Here is a 20,063-nt window from a genome sequence, read left to right as displayed (position 1 = left end):
AAGAAGAAAGTGAAACTTTAAAAAAAAAAAACCATTCCAGTGGCTTTTGCTGTGTAGCAGCTGCAGGAAGGGGTTAACCTGGCTGCCACAGAGACTGCCTGTCGGTAAAAACTATTTAGATAGTCTTTATACTTTGGTCAGCAGATCAGTTAACATGAGTAAGATAAGAAAGACCTGTAGGTAACAGAAAGGGAAGTGACGCTATTGAAACTAGAAATATTTGAGGAAGTGTAAGTGACTCACACTGGGAATTGCATTGCAGCCAGCTGTTTTGTGGCTGTCCATGAACATGGTGACACCAAGGTTTACTGAGATGCATCAACTATCGAAGCAATGCTCTAGAGCACATTAGGATGGTTTTGACCTTTCAAACCTGATTAAAATGACAAATGAACGTTAAAGATATGTTTCGCTTTACTTTATACTTTACTCTACAAGCATGAGCCAACCAAGCAGGTCAGTCCACACACAAACACTGTGTGGACTGATGAAGCAAAAATATTCAGAGTAACTGAAACTAACCAACTAATTTACTTTGTGTTGAATACAGTGCTGCAACAGCAATATTCATAGCACTTGGCTTTAGAGGAGTTTGACATTTTTACATAGTAACACACACACATACAGAAAAGCACACACACGCACATACAGATGACTAAAGCAACGGCTTGCAGGGAAGGGAAGTTCCTTTTGCAAACAGGGAAACGCCCTGAGTGTGTGTGTAAGTGTGTGCGTAAGTGTGTGCGTAAGTGCGTCTGTGAATGATGACAAGGTGGTGAGTGAGAGGAGCATGCACAGATGCACAGTCACTGTCTCATGGCAATACCACACTAAGAAAGTCCAAGAAAGGAACTCAAAAACTTTATGTTCATTTGAAAAGTTTAACAGCTTTAAAAGTTATGTGCTGTTCAGGAATCTCTCTTTAGCTCTAAAGAGACATACATCAGAATGTGCCTTCTTTAAATATGGCGATAATACTTTGTAACCCTAAGACAGGGAAACTTGTAAATGATTCATGCCAAAACCAAAAATCCAAGAAATTCCTCTTACGTTGTTTTACCACATTTAAGGGCTGGATTTCTTTGTCTTGGGGCCACAGAACTACTGCAGCGTACAACTGTTATGCGATTACCACCACACATTATACATATTTTAACACTAATGTGTGCAGGTGCGTGTGTTCTACACCAGTTGGAAACAAATGATTTTTCCCCTGTGTGCATGTGTTTAGGACAGCGAAAATGAAGCAGTCATCTATGTGAAGTCAATGTTTGTCTTGTCGAGGCCGGGCCACTTCCTTTTTTGACTGCAGGAACTTTTCTGGGAATTTTCTGAGGGACTAAGGAAATTTACCTGCATTTATACAGCAGGAACCTGGATCCAGGTTTAAGCTCTTGTCCTCAAATTCTGCCTGTTACCATGGCATTGCTTTCCTGTCTGCCAAAAACTATATGGGTGGAGTTTGCAGTACTGAATGTCACTTACTGGTCAAGCTCAAGTTTCATTACTGACACCTACTATAGCAAACAAATAGCCAGAAAGAAGCTCTTATTAGATCCTCTCAACTTTCGACTTTCGTTTTCAAATGTTTAAAATTTCCATCACTCTCCACATGTGCTCTTCTCTTTTCTAACATCTAAACATCACTCACCTAAAACAGTGATGATTCTGAGGTTTCTTCTTCCGTGCAACAATCATGTCTCAGTCTAAACAGTGGCTCTTTCATCTGTTGTTGCTCTAATTTCTCTAATTATCACAGCTCTTGAGATGTGGTGGAAACACAAAAACAAGTGCACTGAAGATTCTTTGAGTTCCTCAGTTGTTCCTGATTTTTTAGTCCCTGGGGCTATTTGGATGAAAAGACCTAATTGTTTTCTCCAGCCCTCTCTACTCTCCATCTGACTCACCATCTCTTCTAATTGTGTCCGTCAGCATGTCAGAAAATCCTGTCTGCTGACCAGGAGGCCGTTCCACTGAATTAAAATGAAAATGAGGCTAATGCGGCTCACTTTCCCCTGGGGTCAGTTCCCACTGACACAGGGCTGACCGACATGATATCAGAATACTAACTGGCAATAAGTGGGTCAAAAAAATCTACCTACAATACTATGCAACATGAGTCAAAGCAAACTTTAGCAATCACTACAATCAGCCCCTGACGTTAAATGCGGGTCAAATGTAAGGCATAATTTAGCATTTAATCTATTTTACGGTCTATGCTTTCTCTGTCTTATTATGGGCCTAACAGCTATCTGATGGATTGATTGATTTCATTTAGAGCAGAACTAAATGGCAACATAACTTTCATTTCACCAAACAACAGTGGATCATTGTCATTTACAGTAGATACTACAACAAACTGCTCTCTACTGTTTGCTCCATTTCCCTAGTCATTCATAAAGGAGCTTTTCACTACAGATTTGCCAGAGTGCCTATGTTGCTAAGATGCCATGGTGTTTTAGCAAATTCTGTGATTCTATTGTGGTTTACATGTGTTTTAACCTGCTGTCGGACTCCTCTGATCTGTTTGCCTGATTTGTCTGACCTTATCTGACCCTACTGCTAATTGAGTTTAGACCTTACTAAAGCTGATTTTCACAAAACCAGCCATTTCTCTGTTTTACCATTTGGGTCCTGCCATCAGCTGCTTTCTACCAGCATTTACACAACAGTAAGAAAACCCCCCCCAAAAAACAAAAGAAATGTATAAGATACAACAAAGTTGGTTGTAACTGCACAAGTGTGCATTTCATGCAGACCTGTATCTGAAAATAAGTGTGCTACTTTTAGCACAAGTACCATGGTGGCAGTGATCTCAGCATCTCTGTAATTGTAAAAGATAGACTTCCTCTGCCCATGACTGCTTACTATAAATGTTCTGTGTTCATGGAGTAACTGCAACACAAATAAATAACAGATTGTCTACCCCAAGCTGTCTTTGGGACTTGTAGTCTTTTGTCCATCTCGGCTGAGTATAGGTGAATTTTTTTGTTAACTTGCTGCCACTCTCCTCAGTGCTTTTCTTGCTTAAGACCTGTACACGTTACATAAAGAAATACCTTTTCAGTTATAAAGCTGTGGCAGTGACACATTATAGTAATGTTCAAAACTAACTTTCCTCTGTTGTACTCTCTTATTTTGTGATTTGCACTTATTAATACACACAGCACCAATTCACAGGTCGAAGCTTAGGATGAAGATCTGAGCATCCGCCCTGGGTTTCCATTGCTAAATGCTTAAACTGCAATGTAATGAAAATGCTACACACATATAAATAAACCGAGGAAAAGCCCAGATGCTTTGTCAGCATCTCCGGCACTCACATCAATCCACAACCAAGTGTTTTCTTTGGGGACCATGTGTATGTTTGTGTGTGTGTGTGTGTGTGTGTGTGTGTGTGTGTGTGTGTGTGTGTGTGTGCAGTGTAAGTCATTGTTCTATTGGCTCTGTTCCTGCCCTGGTTTCCCATGACGAGACCCGTTGTACAGCTAAAAAACACACAGACACACAGACACACACACACACACACACGCAGACATACACACACTTCGAAAGTGTCAGCTAAATGTACACAGCAGTGCACAACAGATCTACACAGTCCTCATCAGAATCCAATTAATTGCCTGTTAGCATTAAAAACTATCATTATTACTTTGCCGAAAGCAATTCTCATGAGGAAGAATAATGCACTGCTGGGACTGCAAATTCATTATGAGTATTACAGCCAGCATAGGAAATGCACATAATGGACAAAACTAGAGACCATCTTGCAAATGGATCTCACTGGCTGTGACGCCAAATCTGCCGCGGCTGGTAAACATGACTTGAATAACTGGCACAGAATTGGCGATGCTTTAACTGAAGCTCTGGGACAAGTTGAGGGGGCTCTTTCTCCAGCAAGGAGGAGTATTTTCATGCCTGTCATTGTATGAAACAGGAATTAGGATTGTGAAAAGAATGTCAAATAATTATTAGTCTGTATTCGACCTTCAAAAAACAAAAATATTCTCAGATTAAGCTTCTTCAGAAAATGCGTTTATCAGGTGAGCCTCTGCTGTCTGAACTGCCTTTGTTCATGGGCTGTTGACATAAAATACACTAAAATCACTGCTGTAAGTCACCCTGAATTAAACTGCTCGCCATTCATCCATATTTGGAGGTTTTCCCTTGTTAAAATATCAATGACTGATTGAGTCACAGGATGAAATTTGTAACTTTTCTGCCCTTGTGTAAAAGCACTGTGTGTAAAGGCCAACACTGGCCTTACTGTCCTGTGCATCTCTTGCAACATTTCCTCCCTCAGGAAATCAAGTGGCAATCGAGGCACACACCCACCTTCTGTCTCACACACATTGACACACACTTCTGAGAACTATCCATGGACCCCATTCATTCTAAAAGCCTAAACTTTTAACCTCTACTTTAATTCATTCCCCTATCTAACCTTATCCCTTATCTTCATAGGCAACAAAAGAACTTTGGTTAAGGTTCAGGAAAGATGGTGATTTTGGTTAAATGAAGTCGCTGTGAACTTTTTCTGTATAAAACCAGATCACAATCTTTCCCTAACCTTAACCCAGCGCTGTGAGAGCCTACACATAACCATAAAATTGTTCAATCATCTTGTAGCCTCTACAAGTGGATACTGTGTTGCAATATTGAATATTCGGGTGGGGAAACTAACGTATCCTCATTATTTTAACAGAAAACATAATCTCTTTGTTGCAGTTTAGTTGTATAGAAACATATTTTTTAAGACAGGGATGACTTAATATCCTTTGTCCTGCAGGAAAAATAACCATTCTCTTCCATAATTCATTTTGGATTAAGGCAACTTCACATCATCTTCTGTATAAACAAGTTAATTTAGCTTTTCTTTGCTGAATGGCAGGTAAGGGGCAGTCATGTTATTAGAACAACTGCATATCTTACTAAGCAACAGTAATGAAGTTTTAAATTATGAAGAGTTTAAAACTTGATGAACCGTTTGTAGCATAACTGTTGTACCCTCCTTTTTGATATGCAAAACTGAAACTAGTCTCCAAAGTAACATAGTTTGTGGTACAGCGAGTATGTGAACATGGGGCACAAGCATCTGCATAAGCCTAAATAAGACGAAACACCTCCTATAACCACAAACCACTCATACAAATACAAAAACAGATATTGTGATAAGGAAGTGAGCCCCACCCAGGGCCCTTTAAAGATGCTGCGGATGCTGGTGTGTGTATGTTGTTTCTAAAGCGTTACAGGATATTTCAGTCAACCGATGATTTAGTCTTTTTCTTCCTAATTAACTGGAAGTACCGTTGTGAGTTTTACCAGAAGTCATGTGTCAGATGCTGTAATATACCCTGTGTGTGTGTGTCTGTGTGTGCGACAGGGGTACTGGTGCATCATTGGTGGATCAAATTTTATGATCAAATTTAGTGCCAGTGTTTATGTCTGAATAGCGAGTATTTATATGCAAACATGACAATTCAAATCAAATGATTTCTTTGTATCAGTATCACTATTTGCAGCAGTGTTCTTCTATGCATGAAACAAACACCTACCAAAGTGGAAAACAGGGACAGAAAAGCATGATGGGAGTCCTTACCTTGTACACTTGACCGTAGGTCCCATTGCCAACCACCTCTACCAACTCAAAGATACCTGCTGGATCCTAGAGAAAAGAAAAACCAAAACATTAACATAATCAAGAAAAAGAAAAAGAGAATTGAGACATGAGACATGAGTGATATTAAGCAGAGCTGAATCAAACAGAAAGCTGACTGTACAACAGAAGAGAAAACAGTACATTTCAGCAAGTTCATAATGCAACAGGTTCATGCCAAACAAAACTATGACAAACAGCTTTATATACTCAGTGCTACGGGCAAATGGAGAACAATGCAGTGTTACACTGGGATGTGGACTGGGGAAGTGGTACTGCAAATGTGGATAACATTGTGAGCAACAAGTAATGAAAATACGGTTTAAAAATTCTTGAAAATTTTCTTAGCATGTAATTGTGCAGGTCACTGGCTTCACTGAATATAGAGCTATTATCACCTAAAGAGATATGAAATGCCATTACATGACCACATACATATAGTCGCAGGAGCCCACTGTCATTGTCTCTAAGGACACCAAAGTCATTGGACTTTAACAGAAATACTGTAGTAAGTATAGATACTGTTCATATCTAAATACTGTATATATAATGGAAAATCCATGAAGTAACATTAGACCACTACAAACCAACTATAAAATATTAGGCTTATGAGAATAGGATTAAAAACAAAAACAAACAATAACCCACCATCTTTGAGTTTTTGTTTGTTTTTCTATCAATATACACACACACAGTTTCAGTTGGTGGCTTTTCCTGATGTCGACCACTTGTTGCACTATTGCATGTCATGTTTATAGCAAGTAAGCTAAAGGAAAATCCAGTGTGTAAACACTGTAGCTTGTGAACGTAAAGCAAACAGGACACGGTGCAGACAGAAAGCGTGTTACACGATAAAGCAATCGATCTATGACACATGACCAGTAAACACACGATAAAAGTTTCTTAAACAGTACTGAAAGAACCGACCTTTAGAAAAGGTAAAAAGATATATGTCTCTCACTGTCCACTAAGTTGCTGCTTGAAACTGCCGTTAAGTTTCAAGTAACACCCACCACATCCTACAATGTTTACTCAAACATTTCTTTAAAAAGGAAGACAACAAATCTCTCCTTACTCTTAAAGCAGCGAGGTCAATACTGTCCAAACTTCGGGTGGTGTTTTCTCTCGACATTGCTGTCAATAACTTTGTCAGCGAGTTGATATCTGTAGACAAGACATGGACGGTCACAGTTTCTCCTCTACAAACTAACGGCTTTTCCTCTTGTCGGGTCCATTCTGAGGTTTAGCTAGCAGCGTGAAGCTAGTCAGCGTAAAACACACGACTTCCGGGTACACCTTTCAGAATACATGTCTTTATCAGCACACCCGTAAAAAAAAAAGATTAATCTGCGGGTTTATTTCTATGTTACTGAAGAGACGAGATTAAATAGAAATTATCACAAATATAATAGATTATCATACATTATATAAGAACACGTAAAAATTTCTGTAAATGTATTTAAAAAAATATCAAAATTGCGTACATATATAGACGTGATTAAAAATTACGATAGTCTTTAGTACGTTTTAATCCCCTCTTCACAAACGAATGATTTTTTTAAATTGTTTTTTTTTTAAGTTGTCTCGGGCCTCACTACTCGCCTTTAATCAGTCTCACTCGTCCTTAATCATGACAGCACCAACTGTCTGTTTCCGGTTGCATTAACACAGTTTCACTTGAAGATATTGAGTTTTGCTCCTCAGAAGTGATTTTTTGTTTGTTTGTTTAATTTTTTCTCAGAAATGTGAAATCAAGTCAACCCCGGAAAACGATGAAACTAAGAGCTTTTGCATCCAAACGCAGCTGAATGAAAATGATGAAACGTAGTACACGACAATCTGTCCACGTGCGTCCGTGCGTCCCTGGCCGTGCGCGTGCACGTGTTTTTGTGGTGAAAGGACGTAACCATACTGTAGAAAAAAAGAAAAAAAAACTCAGTGATTTATATTTATCTATTATAGGTATAGATATATAGATATATAGATATATATGTAGATATAGATATAGATATAGATATTTATATCAGGCACCGATCAGGCATAACATTATGACCACCTGTCTAATATTGTCTTGCCAAAACAGCCCTGACCCTTCAAAGTATGGACTAAACTAGACCCCTGAAGGTGTGACATGGTAGCAGGCCCCAAGGTGTTAGCAGCAGATCCTTTAAGTCCTGTAAGTTGTGACTTGGGGCCTCCATTGATTGGACTTATTTGTCCAGCATATCCCACAGATGCTTGATTGGATTGAGATCTGGGGAATTTGGAGGCCAAGTCAACACCTCAAACTCGCTGTTGTGGTCCTCAAACCATTCCTGAACCATTTTTGCTTTGTGGCACGGTGCATTATCTTACTGAAAGAGGCCACAGCCATCATGGAATATTGTTTCCATGGAAGGGTGTACATGGTCTGCAACAATGCTTAGGTAGGTGGTACTTGCCTAAAGTAACATCTACATGGATGGCAGGACCTAAGGTTTCCCAGCAAAACATTGCCCAAAGCATCACACTGCCTCCACCGGCTTGGCTACTTCCCATAGTGCATCCTGGTGCCATGTGTTCCCCAGGTAAGCGATGCACACGCACCCGGCCATCCACTTGATGTAAAAGAAAATGTGATTCATCAGACAAGGCAACCTTCTTCCATTGCTCTGTGGTCCAGTTCTGATGCTCACGTGCCCATTGTTGGCGCTTTCGGCGGTGCACAGGGGTCAGCATGGACACCCTGACTGGTCTGTGGCTATGCAGCCCCAAACGCAACAAACTGCAATGCACTGTGTATTCTGACACCTTTCTATCAGAACCAGCATTAACTTCTTCAGCAACAGTAGCTCATCTGTTGGATCAGGCCACACGAGCCAGCCTTCGCTCCATCAATGAGCCATGACCCTGTCGCCGGTTCACTGCTGTTCCCTCCTTGGACCACTTTTGGTAAATACTGACCACTGCAGACCAGGAACACCCCACAAGAACTGTAGATTCTCTAACCCAGTTATCTAGCCCTTACAATTTGGCAAACTCGCTCAAATGTTCACCTGCTGCCTAATATATCCCACCCACAAACCACAAATAATGTTATGCATGATCAGTGTGTGTGTGTATATATACATATATATACACACACACACATGCTGCACAACATGGAAATAAATGGGACCTGTCAACAAGGTTTGACAAGGAGCAACTTATGTGTTTAATTTTGCATGAGGGATTTGAAACATTGATACAGCGCTCATGACCAGCGCACCAGAATCGTTAGTGAGCTAATTATTAAGTAATTATTAATGCAGTTAGAGCAATGCTCTCATGTTCTACTAACATTGACCGATGGACACTTAGTGTTGGAGTAAAGAGTCTTCCTCACTTATTACATGAGAGACTAATAATCATCAGCTACACAGTGGTGTTTATTGATTAAACCCTACAGGAGAAAGCAAACAGTTTTGTATTTACAGTTTAGTGTAGAACAACATTGCTGCAAGTCTGTGTGATGGAAAAAATGTCACAGATTTGAAGGTAAAAAATTGTCATAGAAATAAAAATTGTCATAGAAATTTCAAAGTTTATTTCCATTTTGGTATGTTCCCTCTCAGTATGCTTAACCATGTATTTGTTTAATATAATTATGATTTTAAGTGTAAAATACATTGGAGAGATTGAGCTTGACATTCCCGTCCTCTGACTGAGCCAGTGAGTCACAGTCAGCATAGTGAAATAAGAGTCATTATGTGGTGGGACACACTGTGTGTGTGTGTTTCTTGGGCAGAAACAGAAAGAGCAAGACTATGCTAGAGATCTGTGTGTTAGTATGAGTGTAGGAGAATGAGAGAAAGATGGCAAGTGACTCTGTTGCACCCTTTGCATGTTTGTTTGTGTGTCTAAGTGAATGTGACAAATTAAAGAGCGAGAGAGGGGGAAGAGAGGATGGCCATGAGTGTGTAGTGGGTGTGTGAGTGTGCTTGTGTCGCAAGTGAAGAATGGTCTCTCTGTGGTCTCACACAGTGCCCCTGTTCACGCCAGGGTCAGCTGCCTGCACACACAGACACACACAAACACACACACACACACACACACGCACGCACGCACGCACGCACGCACGCACACACACACACATTGTTGGACTTGTATCCAACCCAAACAAGAAAACATTCTGTGAAACAACTGAATAAGAAAATTCCAGAGTGACAGATGTCGTTTGTCTGTCTCCCTCTCTATCATTTCTGATTTTCCGTGTGTGTGTGTGTTTGTATGTATGTATTTGCAATCAGGCAAGGTATAAGGTATCCTTTGTCAAGAGGAAGTTGACACTCCCCTTATCTAAACCATTTCCTGAGGGCACTTGCATGCATGCATGCAGATACAGTACCAGTCAAAAGTTTGGACACACCTTCTCATTCAGTGGTTTTTCTTTATTTTCATTCCTTTCTACATTGTAGATTCAGAGTGTGCAAAGCTGTTATCAAAGCAAAAGGTGGCTACTTTGAAGAATCTAAAACATCAGAATCAGAAAAATTTTATTAATCCCCATAGGGAAATTCTTTGGTTACTTTGACAAACTCCCAATTAACAATGAAGAAAAAATGCACAGAGAACTGTGTACACAGAGAAAAGGTGTATCTACAATAAATAAAGTTAATGTGGGAAAAAAAATAAAAATAAAATAAAATATATATATAAAAAATAATGAAAATAAAAACCAAAATAAAAATAGAAAGTTGAATAAAGGTAAAAATACTGCAATATCCCCCCGCCCCCCCAAATATACATATAATCCAATATCAGAAAAACAATAAAATAAAATCAAAAAATAAAAACATCTTCATATTTGCATATGTACATGAGGTAAATGATGTATACACACTATACATGGAGTCTGTGATTTTTTAGAGTTCTGAATTATATAGTTTGATAGCGACAGGCAGGGATGATTTCCTGTGTCACTGTTGTGCAGCGTGGAACAATGAGTCTGTTGCTGAACGAGCTTCTGTGACTGATCACCACATGGTGGAGAGGGTGTGAAGGAGAGTCCAATATTGTTCTAACTTTGGACAACAATCTCCTCTCCAACACTGTAGTCCAGCCCCCAGCATCGTCAGGCAGATGTTAAAGGACCTTAACCGTCTCAGAAAGCAGAGACTGCTCTGGCCCTTTTTGTAAACAGTGTCCACGTTTTTGGACCAGTCCAGTTTGTGATCCAGGTACACCCCTAGGTACCTGTACTCCTCTACCATGTCAAAACTTTTGACTGGTACTGTACACATACACTGTGAGGCACGTCAAAGCCTAAAGTATTCAAACTTTCCACATCCTTACCATATGGTAACTGTACATTCTGCAAGTCTGTAGAACCCTACTCAGGCTAACATCAGCCCAAAATCTGAAGGTAATAGCCTGTCATTCACATAGTTTTCATGATCATCATTTTCATAATCACCATGTTAAGCACGGGTATTGCCACCCTGGAAAAGACCTCTTGCAGTTGTCAAAGGACAGTCTGAGAAATTAGTTACAAAAACTAAAAACTAAAAAATTAGCACAAAAACACATGATGAAAGAAAGCGGAGTTAGCTGTAGCATCACTGGCAATGGAGGACAAGAAAGATGGACACTCTGACATCTGGTAGTCAGAAGGGCACAGCTTAACGGTGGCCAAAATCCAGCATGGCATGTTGTTTGACTCCTTCTGATGTTGTGATGAATCATATATGAAAACCAGGTCAGGTTACCTGATCAGATTCTTGGGATTGACACCGGGTTAAAGTCAGAGTGTAACAACATGGAGCTGATTCTTAGCGCAAACTGGCCCCATCCCCAAAACCTACCAAATCTCAGAGCAGTCCCAAATTTGGTCCTCCTCTGCCAGACACAATAGTCAATTCAGACCGTCCAACCCAACTGTTTTGGAGGAGGATTTATGAATATGGAGAGGTTGTGAAAGACATTAAAAAGGCTACAGCGTGGTTAGAAGCAGGGGCAGTAGAATAGGCCCCGGAGAAGACAAGTGTATCTTGCAGCAAGCATTTGTGGTGCAGGTTGGGTTGGTTGAGGTCTTTCAAGAACCTTAACATTAACCTGAGAACCCTCAAAGAACTTAACTGCTACAACTGCATGTCCTCACACTATATGACATTTCTTCCTCTGCTTTAATCCTTCCAATGACATTTGTTCCATTTGGTCCTAATAATGAAAATAAAAGAATAAGCACACATCTACAGGGTTTTGCTGGGAGAAAAAGATCCTGCAGAGCCATACTGAAACAATTCTAATAGGATGGTCGAGCTCATTTCTTGAGCTGTCTCTGTCTCCCTCAGTGTCTCCTTATCTGGCATTTGCTCATGGAAGAGCCTCAGACAGTGGTTCACAAACTTTTATAGATACAATGACGTGTAAAAAAAAATGTCTGTATAAAAGTTATCAAAACCTAATTAGCACCCAGGCTCTTTTTAATTTTACTTTTTGTTTCATTCACTCATTTCCTACCTCACTGCTGTCCTTTCCCTTTTTCTTTTCTCTCATTTGCCTTCTTACCACATGAGAGCGCTGTTGTTTGTGTCATGGCTGACATTACTCAGTATAGGAGAAAAAAAAAACAAACACCAGATGTGTAAAACAGGGCCCCTTTCAAATCTCTGTGAGTTCAGACATATCAAGAAGTGGCTTCATAGATATTTGTGTGTGGGTGTGAGGAGAAAAAAAAAACAGCTCAGTTGAGGAAATCCTTTCATGTAAAGTGTCTCACCACAGAAAAGTTGAAATGGAAGAGGTGCAGTCTAAGGTATCTTTGACCGAGATAAACCTAATGAAAGCAAACATTTGCACCAAGTTGAAGGTAACCTTTCAATTATAATAACCATTATGGGGAAAAGTGACAGAAAACCAAAAATGACAGCTGCATGATGGTGCTAAAAGAAAAGTCATGCGACAACTAAATTCAGTAGCATTCATCCTTTGCTGACCACAAACATCACACTTCTCGTGGTCATATATTATGCTTCAAGATGACATTTCATTTGCCTTCTCTGTTGGTAAATAAGTCCCTAAAAATATGACAAACTCAGTTGCAAGTTTAGTAGGTGCACTTTGCTAAAAGTAACGCAGTGTAATACAACAGCCCTTCAATAAATCCTGCTTTCCTCAGAGGTATTATTATAACCGTTTTTATCTATGAGGGTAAATGATAACAACACCTCTCTACATAGTCACAAGAGTAAATGCTCTCCATCCTAAAATATTAAAATTATTATATTCACAGTTTTACAGCCATTTGTGCAATCTTTGCAAACACAAACACAAAACTGTCTCACAACCTCTGTCTTGGCATTAAAAACTATCATTGAGGCAGTAACTTCCGCTGTAAACAGAGAGAGGTTGTAACTGCAACGCAGGGTTATGCAGTTACAAGGTGCAACTTTAACCAGGCCAACAGTCACAAACACAGGCAAAAGTGTCAACAGCCACTTTCTGTTGCCTGATACACTTCCCATACATCTGAAAGCTGGTTGGAATCCGCTAGTAATGTTGTAATGACCGAGCTCCAGAAACAGTTACTATGCCAATAAGGCATTTGTATCCTAAACAAACCATCATGAGGAGGATCTGTCAGTGCGATACCCAGATGTCTCATACACAGGCCCACGTATACGTCTTCAATGTAAACAGCTTTAACATGGACAGATGCCCCCAGAATCTTTTTGGACAAATCCAGTGAGAACACATAGCCCATTCCCAGGGCATACGGTGGGTATCTTGACTCAGGGAAGACAGAGTCAGGCAGAAACCACTTTGAGGTGCTGTCTCGAAGAACAGCAGCACCCCTTGCCACCAGTCCTGTCATGTAGAGATGGCGGGGGGCTTTCAAAAGCATGTCAACAAGTTTGTGGACATTAAGGAACATGTCTGAGTCGACCTTCATGGCGTAGACAGAGTTGGGGCAATGGGAGCTGAGCCACTCAAACATAACCATGGTTTTAATGGTGAGGTTACTGTAGCTATCCACAAAGGTACTCTGGATAATGTCTTGATGTCTTTGGCTTTCCTCTAGCACCTAAAGAAAGAGAGACAGGAGACTCAGTTTAAAGCAGTAGTAGGAATCAGTAGTAAACTAAGTTTTTGGCAGAAACAAGCTAGCCACCAACATTAGCATTCATTTGGAATAATGTTTCTGGCCACTTGTAAAAATGTAAGTCAAGTACTCACTCTCCTTTTAGGTCTGGCCTTCTGTTCTCTTTATGGAAATATCTGGCTTATTAGCCTCATTCACCATCCAGTTTCTAACTTTGTCTGCTGTTTGGTGCTGGGCTGGTAGTGTGCCGTGTGTTTATCACAGCTTTTTCTTTCTTTTTGTTGGAGAAAAGTAGGTTTGATGAGAGCAGTGACACATAGCCAAAGTCACTGGAAAAGTCGCTGGAAAATCAAAATAAAATCTGAAAAACACTAAAATCTCTGTATAGCTGAGGACGCATCCAAATTAAGCCAGCACATCTTTCTTTCTTCTTTTTTTTTTTTTTTTTAGATTTTAGCTCTCTGTTCAGATGAAAACACTTGTTTTTCTCCCATCAAATCAGGGCTTTTTCAAAGCGGCCTCCAGAGTGTATAAATCTGAAAACAGTGGTTTGGTGTTTTAGTGTGGAAGGGACTGAACCTAAGCCAGCCATACATTATTTCACTGACAACAAAAACTAACAAAAAAAAAAAAAGTAAAACAACTATATTGCACTGAAATATAGTGTAGGTGATCCCAGAGCAGGAGGACACAGAACCGAAGTGTAAAGTGCTGACACTAGAGTCACTGGCTGTGTGGCAATGTTTGTTATCCCAGTGAAGAAAGGGCGAAGAAGAAGAAGAGTTTTAGCCTTTTTCATGTTGTTCAGGAGCTTCACTGTGATAGGTGTGCACAGGAAATGTGAATGTGGCTTCAGCTATAACCCAGCATTGCCACCGTCTGTCTTTTCTGTGCTCCGATTACCTGGTGAGCTTTATATCCTCTCAAGTATCTGCTGTAGCTAATTCATGTTAGCCTATTTATTTTGAAAGGAGGAAAAACAGAAATACACTTTCATGGTTGACATTGATACTGAAAAAGAACTCAGTCATTTCAAAGATGAATACACTCACATGCTCCTCGAAGAGCTCTGTCCCATTTCCTTCTTGGGACAGTCCCAGCAAGAAGTAGTGGCTGACAACTCGGCCCAGCACTGCCGCTTCTTTTCCCCATGTGTTGCGGATTACGTCACGGGCCTTTATGTTGTGGGGTGCGACTGGGATCATAAGAACCAAGAATGGGCTTTCCTGCCAACATCTGTCTGGTTGGTCGATTATAAAACGGTACGGGTGCGGGTATGCCACAAAGTACTGTGATGCTGAATTGTCAGCTGTGGAGACCTGTGCAACCAGAGGAAGTTGATGTTTTTGATGGATGCACTGCAATGATAGTACTGGACTCAACTTTGTGTTCACTTTTCTACAATCTAATCTTAGCTTCACGTGAAAAGATAAAATGGGGAACTGTGTTCAGACAAATGGCAAAGTGAATTTTTGATTGTGTTTGTGCACACTTCGACCATGTGTGTGGCAGTGTGTCTCAAATTTCCTCTATTTGCCAGTCAGCTTGTTAAGTGGCTTACCAAGAGTTTGTGGGATGGTTGATACCAGTGTCCCTGTATCTTTACCATTTCTACATGTTAATTGCAGAGAATTTGAATTTAAACAAAGAGAATTTGGATTATCTGTGTCTACAATTCACTTTGCATCTATGTGAACACATTATTATTACATGTGTAACTGAATTACACTGAATTTCATCAGCTGAATCCACAGCCTGACTTCACAGAAATGAGGAAGTATGTCTCAGACACTTGTTTTTCATAATCAACCTCATGCAACAACAGAAAGAGAAGCAGCGGACTGTGGACTGTGAGGAAGCTGGATTTATACCTGATGCAAAGAGTTAACAGGAGCTCCACCAAAAGTACCTCTGGTCTGGGTTTATTTTTGTAGCTGCTCAGCAATGCTAGATTTAAGTGTTATTAGGCTGTAACTGTGTTTACATTCTTTAATTGACTTTGCTGTGCATAAAAGTGGTCTTGTTACTGAATACCTGGTTGCCTCTGCATTTACATTAATTCACACATACAGTACATAGCAGTGTCTGCAGTGAGCAGAGGGTTTGCAGTGTAACTGATTTGTTAGGTGTTTGTTACAGCAAAGGAGAAAAATACTGAGTCTTTAATGTAATTTCTTTAATGCTGTCCTCATTCAGCAGCAGTTCTTGCAGTGACCATGTGTTATCCCTTAAAGCAGAAATACAAATCCAGCTTTACTTCTAAAGTATGAGTGTTCTTATTATCAGATAAACAGCGAAAAACAGCACAGATGCATTATGTGTATGGATTTTTATTTGTCTTGCTCATTTTGATAGCTGCCTCTGTTTCAAGACATGGACACAGAGGTGTAGTAAATATACTCACACTTCCAGCTGAGGTGGTCATATTGTTGTAAGATTGCGTCGACACTGAGCTAGTCCTCAAAAAGTTCAAATTGTAGGAAATAAAGATTAAAGTTCCCAACGTGAAGAACATCATAATACATAACCAGCGAGTCTTTTCACTGCCAAGACAAAAGTGAAAATGGACATCTTTAACACCCTGTAACTGCACAGAAAAACCATCATAACCACTAATCAATAATATTAAAAATTAATCATATACAAAAATATATGTGTAACTGCTTGGATTAGATTAGATTAGATTAGAGGGTAAGATGTTTCCATTAAGCTCTGTAGGCATCGGAAACCACCTCAACCACTAGAGATCAAAGCCTACTGAAAGCACAAGACAAGACATTTGTTGAGCAAAGAAGTAGGTCAACACATTGCACATGTTGATGTGGAACCTGTTATACTGGACATGCATAACAAACTCCTTTAGAGACTGTGTAGCCTTCATGGTACATATACAGCAATCAATCAACAGAATCAAGAATCTCCAAAACCACATCACAGGCAACCTGAATGAGAAACCCTAATAACTTTCAGCATTTAGGTCCATTTGGAAACAGATGCTAACATGATTCTCAGCACATTTTTCTCAAACAAAACTTGCCCATACCTCTATTGTTTTTTTAAACATGTTTGCACACTTCCCATGATCATGAGTGGTAACAAAAAAAAAAAAAAGTGGCATCACCACTGCTTACTGTGGGATACACCACAACATTTCAGGGAAAAAAAATGAAATTGTTCTATTCTTTTTTTTATTTATTTGATTTTAATATTAACACTTGAGCATCTCTGTCATGGCACCAGTTTTCCTGTCACATGACTCATTGAAAGATCTTGTGGTTTGTGGCATTTCAGCACAGGGGCACTGTAAATCTACACTATGTGCATACGGAGCTGCTTTAAGGTTAGACGCACAATTGGGTTTATATGAACTATACAAACAGTGTTAACATTGCTCAAAACATTGTCAGTTGTCTTACCATCAACACCTGATAATTGAACACTATGACCTCTGTCATTTATAACAATACTGCTGATATACTGTCTTCAGTGGAAGTTTCTTCTGGGCGCATGAGTTAGTAATGTCTGAATGCCAAATGCAAAATCTACTTAAATCAATATAGAAATTTATTTTCAGTTTTTCATTTTTAAAAATGTGATTATGAAAAAAAGAAAGACAAAGAAAAACAACAAAAAAAAAAGTAACAAAATCCGCTTAATATTACAAAGACTTCTGGTTTCCACAGTTTCACTCTCTGAAATTCAAATACTGTACTGTATGGAAACCTGTAAAATGTAGTCATTCATAGTACTCATACTACTGTTATGCTATGTGGTTTTCTCTGCTGTTGAAGCCAGGAAATAAATTGGCTAAAAAATATTATTTGCTCTACAATCAATTACAGCCAAACAATCAGAGATGATATACATTTCCCCGCAATAGGATCTGTTATAAAAGCTTTCAAATTTAAGAACCACACTGAGCCTTTCCCTGACCCTTCATCTTTTAAAATCATTTTAAACAAACTGAATCAAAATCTGAACTTACCCTTTACAAAAAAAATCCTTCAGCATTTTGAAATGGTAAAGACAGACTTCAAAGCTGACAGCTACAGCAGGCAGAACAGTCGCAAATAATGTGGATGTTCATGTGGCTGGTTTGTGGTGACGTGTGTGAGACAGATGCACCAAGCCTCCTTCCGACAGTATACTCCACAAAAAGAAGTACAAAACTTAGATACGACTGCTGGTGTTGTAATACCTTACAATAACATTTAGAAAGCCTGATGATTTTGTATTAAATGAGAACATAGTCAACATAGCTCAACATGCGTTCAGAATGACATTGCATCATTATTTCATCACCATTTCTTTTACCAGAAAACATGTCAAACCTCTTCCTTTCTGTCTCTCCCTGTCTTTGTAAGCCATCTTCTATACTCACTGTATTGAAGATATCTGTTAATCAATTGACAACTGATTGAGAGCTCTATTGGCTTTCTATCAACACCACAAAGAAATGAAAATACGATATTTTCTTTGTGTGTAATTGTACCTGTGTGATATCTATGAGGATGTGTATGTTCTGAGAAGTGTTACATGATAGTGACTAAGACTAAATGTCTTATCAGTAATATTTCCTGTCCTTGAAAAATACATGATAAACACATTATTTTTAAGTGACAAATTTCTCCACTAATGTCAGTTGCGTGTGGTTTATGAGTATTGTATTTGTGACACAATGCATGTAAAGCCATCTGATATAAATGCTGCCCCATAGAGAAACATCTATGCTATGTCCATATATCTGGGTGTTTTTTTTTTAAGTAAATATGTCATTTTCTCTTCTTGTGGCAGGTTTATTCTCTAGCATGTCTCTTTTAGCACTCCAACATGCTGGCAAACATGGTAAACAGTGTATCTGCTTGGCATCACCATTCATTGTGAGCATTTTACCATACTGGTGCTGCTAGTGTGGCTGGAGACTCTTTGGGTTGTCATTGTCCTGTTTAGGTGGCCAGAGCACTTGATGAAGGTTATGGAAAGATGGTGGTTTCAGATTAGTTCTGAGAAAAGGTTTACTGTCACGAATCTAAAACCACTTCTTTTTTTTCTCACCCTGACTGCGGGACTGACACAGGCCCTGTTTCTCCTGCAGTGTAAAAAAAATGTTTCACTTAACGTGACTGTATAGACACCCAGGCAGCAATGTGACAATAAATCAGCAGGCTAAACACACATAGATATAATTATAATAAATAAATAAATAAATAAATAAATAAATAAATATATATATATATATATATATATATATATATATATATATATATATATATATATATAAAATATTTCGACCAAAAATATTTCAGCACTCCAAACCAGTATCCCCATATCAGAGAAGACTGCAAAATTACTGAATATGCTTGCAGTACTTTACTAAGCACCAGACTAAAAAACAAAGCGCTTGTGGCTTGGTGCAAACAGTTACTCAGCACCAAAGAGGAACTCATCATCTTTCCTGGCCCCTGACTCACCGAGGCTGGTCTCCACAACAGGCCAGCAAACTCATGGCGAACAGCCGTAGTTGTGGCCCCATTAGCTAGCAGCTAAGGAAAGTGTACTATATTGGATAGATTGCCATGTAAAAGGTGTTCTCTGTGCAGTGTTTAGTTTGTTGTCTTCATTTGTTTCATCTGATCACGAGCTGATTCCAACCTTTATGACCGACATCTTAAAGTGTGTATGAATATTAACTGAAACTGTTAATAGATTTGAAAAGTTAGCAGGAAGTTAACTCATCAGTCACAATCTAAACGTACCATTGTAAGAGGAAGTGATACACTCTCTGCCAATGTCTCATCACATCTGTCAAACCTGCAGCTCTGATCTCTTACTCTGAAATCTATGAACTCATAGAGTTTGTGCTGAAAGCACTTTATACTTCCATTAGCAGTTGTGTTCAGTGCAGAAATACCACCTGCTGGTGGAAATGTGTTTCTTACATAACATATATTTTACTCATTAGTTTTTGGGAACCACTTCACTGGGATAACTTTGTTACCACCATGTTTCTAATTTATTGGAAAGACACTATTTATCAGTTAATTTATGTAATCTGGAAATGCCATAATCCAAATCCTCCTCAGCACACACACAGCTGAATAAGCCTCCTGACCTCTCCCAGTGATGATGCAGGAGGAAGCATCAGTACACTATCTTCATCCGGCCAATTTTTTGCATCAGCAACATATTCAACAAGAGAGAAAAAAGTATTAGCGTCTCTCTCATTAAACTTCGGCACCAAATGTAAATTAGCCACAACATCAACAGCACCCACCGCAGAACCAGCAGAGGCAGAAGCAGAATCCTCCGTACTGGCCACAGGAAAAGGGAGACACACTGCAAAGA

At 39.4% G+C, this 20,063-nt stretch overlaps 2 protein-coding genes across 6 annotated transcripts in view; both read right to left on the bottom strand.

Annotated features, from left to right (window-relative positions):
* The window catches only part of si:zfos-2326c3.2 (misshapen-like kinase 1), a 55,969-nt gene extending 49,095 nt beyond the window's left edge, over nucleotides 1–6,874 (bottom strand). For all 5 annotated transcript variants that reach the window (XM_041047452.1, XM_041047455.1, XM_041047453.1 and 2 more), the window contains exons 1-2: nucleotides 6,732–6,874; nucleotides 5,600–5,665 (exon numbers count right to left, since the gene is read on the bottom strand). In XM_041047452.1, the coding sequence (XP_040903386.1) occupies nucleotides 5,600–5,665; nucleotides 6,732–6,788 (123 nt within the window). In that variant the 5' untranslated portion in view covers nucleotides 6,789–6,874. The remainder of the gene's footprint in view (nucleotides 1–5,599; nucleotides 5,666–6,731) is intronic.
* Nucleotides 6,875–9,198: 2,324 nt separating this feature from the next.
* Nucleotides 9,199–17,841, bottom strand: LOC121188654 (beta-1,3-galactosyltransferase 2-like). The gene is made up of 4 exons (XM_041048493.1): nucleotides 17,704–17,841; nucleotides 16,123–16,261; nucleotides 14,771–15,037; nucleotides 9,199–13,700 (listed from the first exon to the last, which is right to left on the bottom strand). Exons 1-4 carry the CDS (start codon nucleotides 17,727–17,729, stop codon nucleotides 13,104–13,106), a joined length of 1,029 nt encoding a protein of 342 aa, XP_040904427.1. The 5' UTR covers nucleotides 17,730–17,841; the 3' UTR covers nucleotides 9,199–13,103.
* Nucleotides 17,842–20,063: the final 2,222 nt, after the last annotated feature.

The sequence above is a fragment of the Toxotes jaculatrix genome, chromosome 10 (assembly GCF_017976425.1).
Source record: "Toxotes jaculatrix isolate fToxJac2 chromosome 10, fToxJac2.pri, whole genome shotgun sequence".
Taxonomy (NCBI): domain Eukaryota; kingdom Metazoa; phylum Chordata; class Actinopteri; family Toxotidae; genus Toxotes; species Toxotes jaculatrix.
This window is presented reverse-complemented; position numbering and strand designations above follow the sequence as displayed.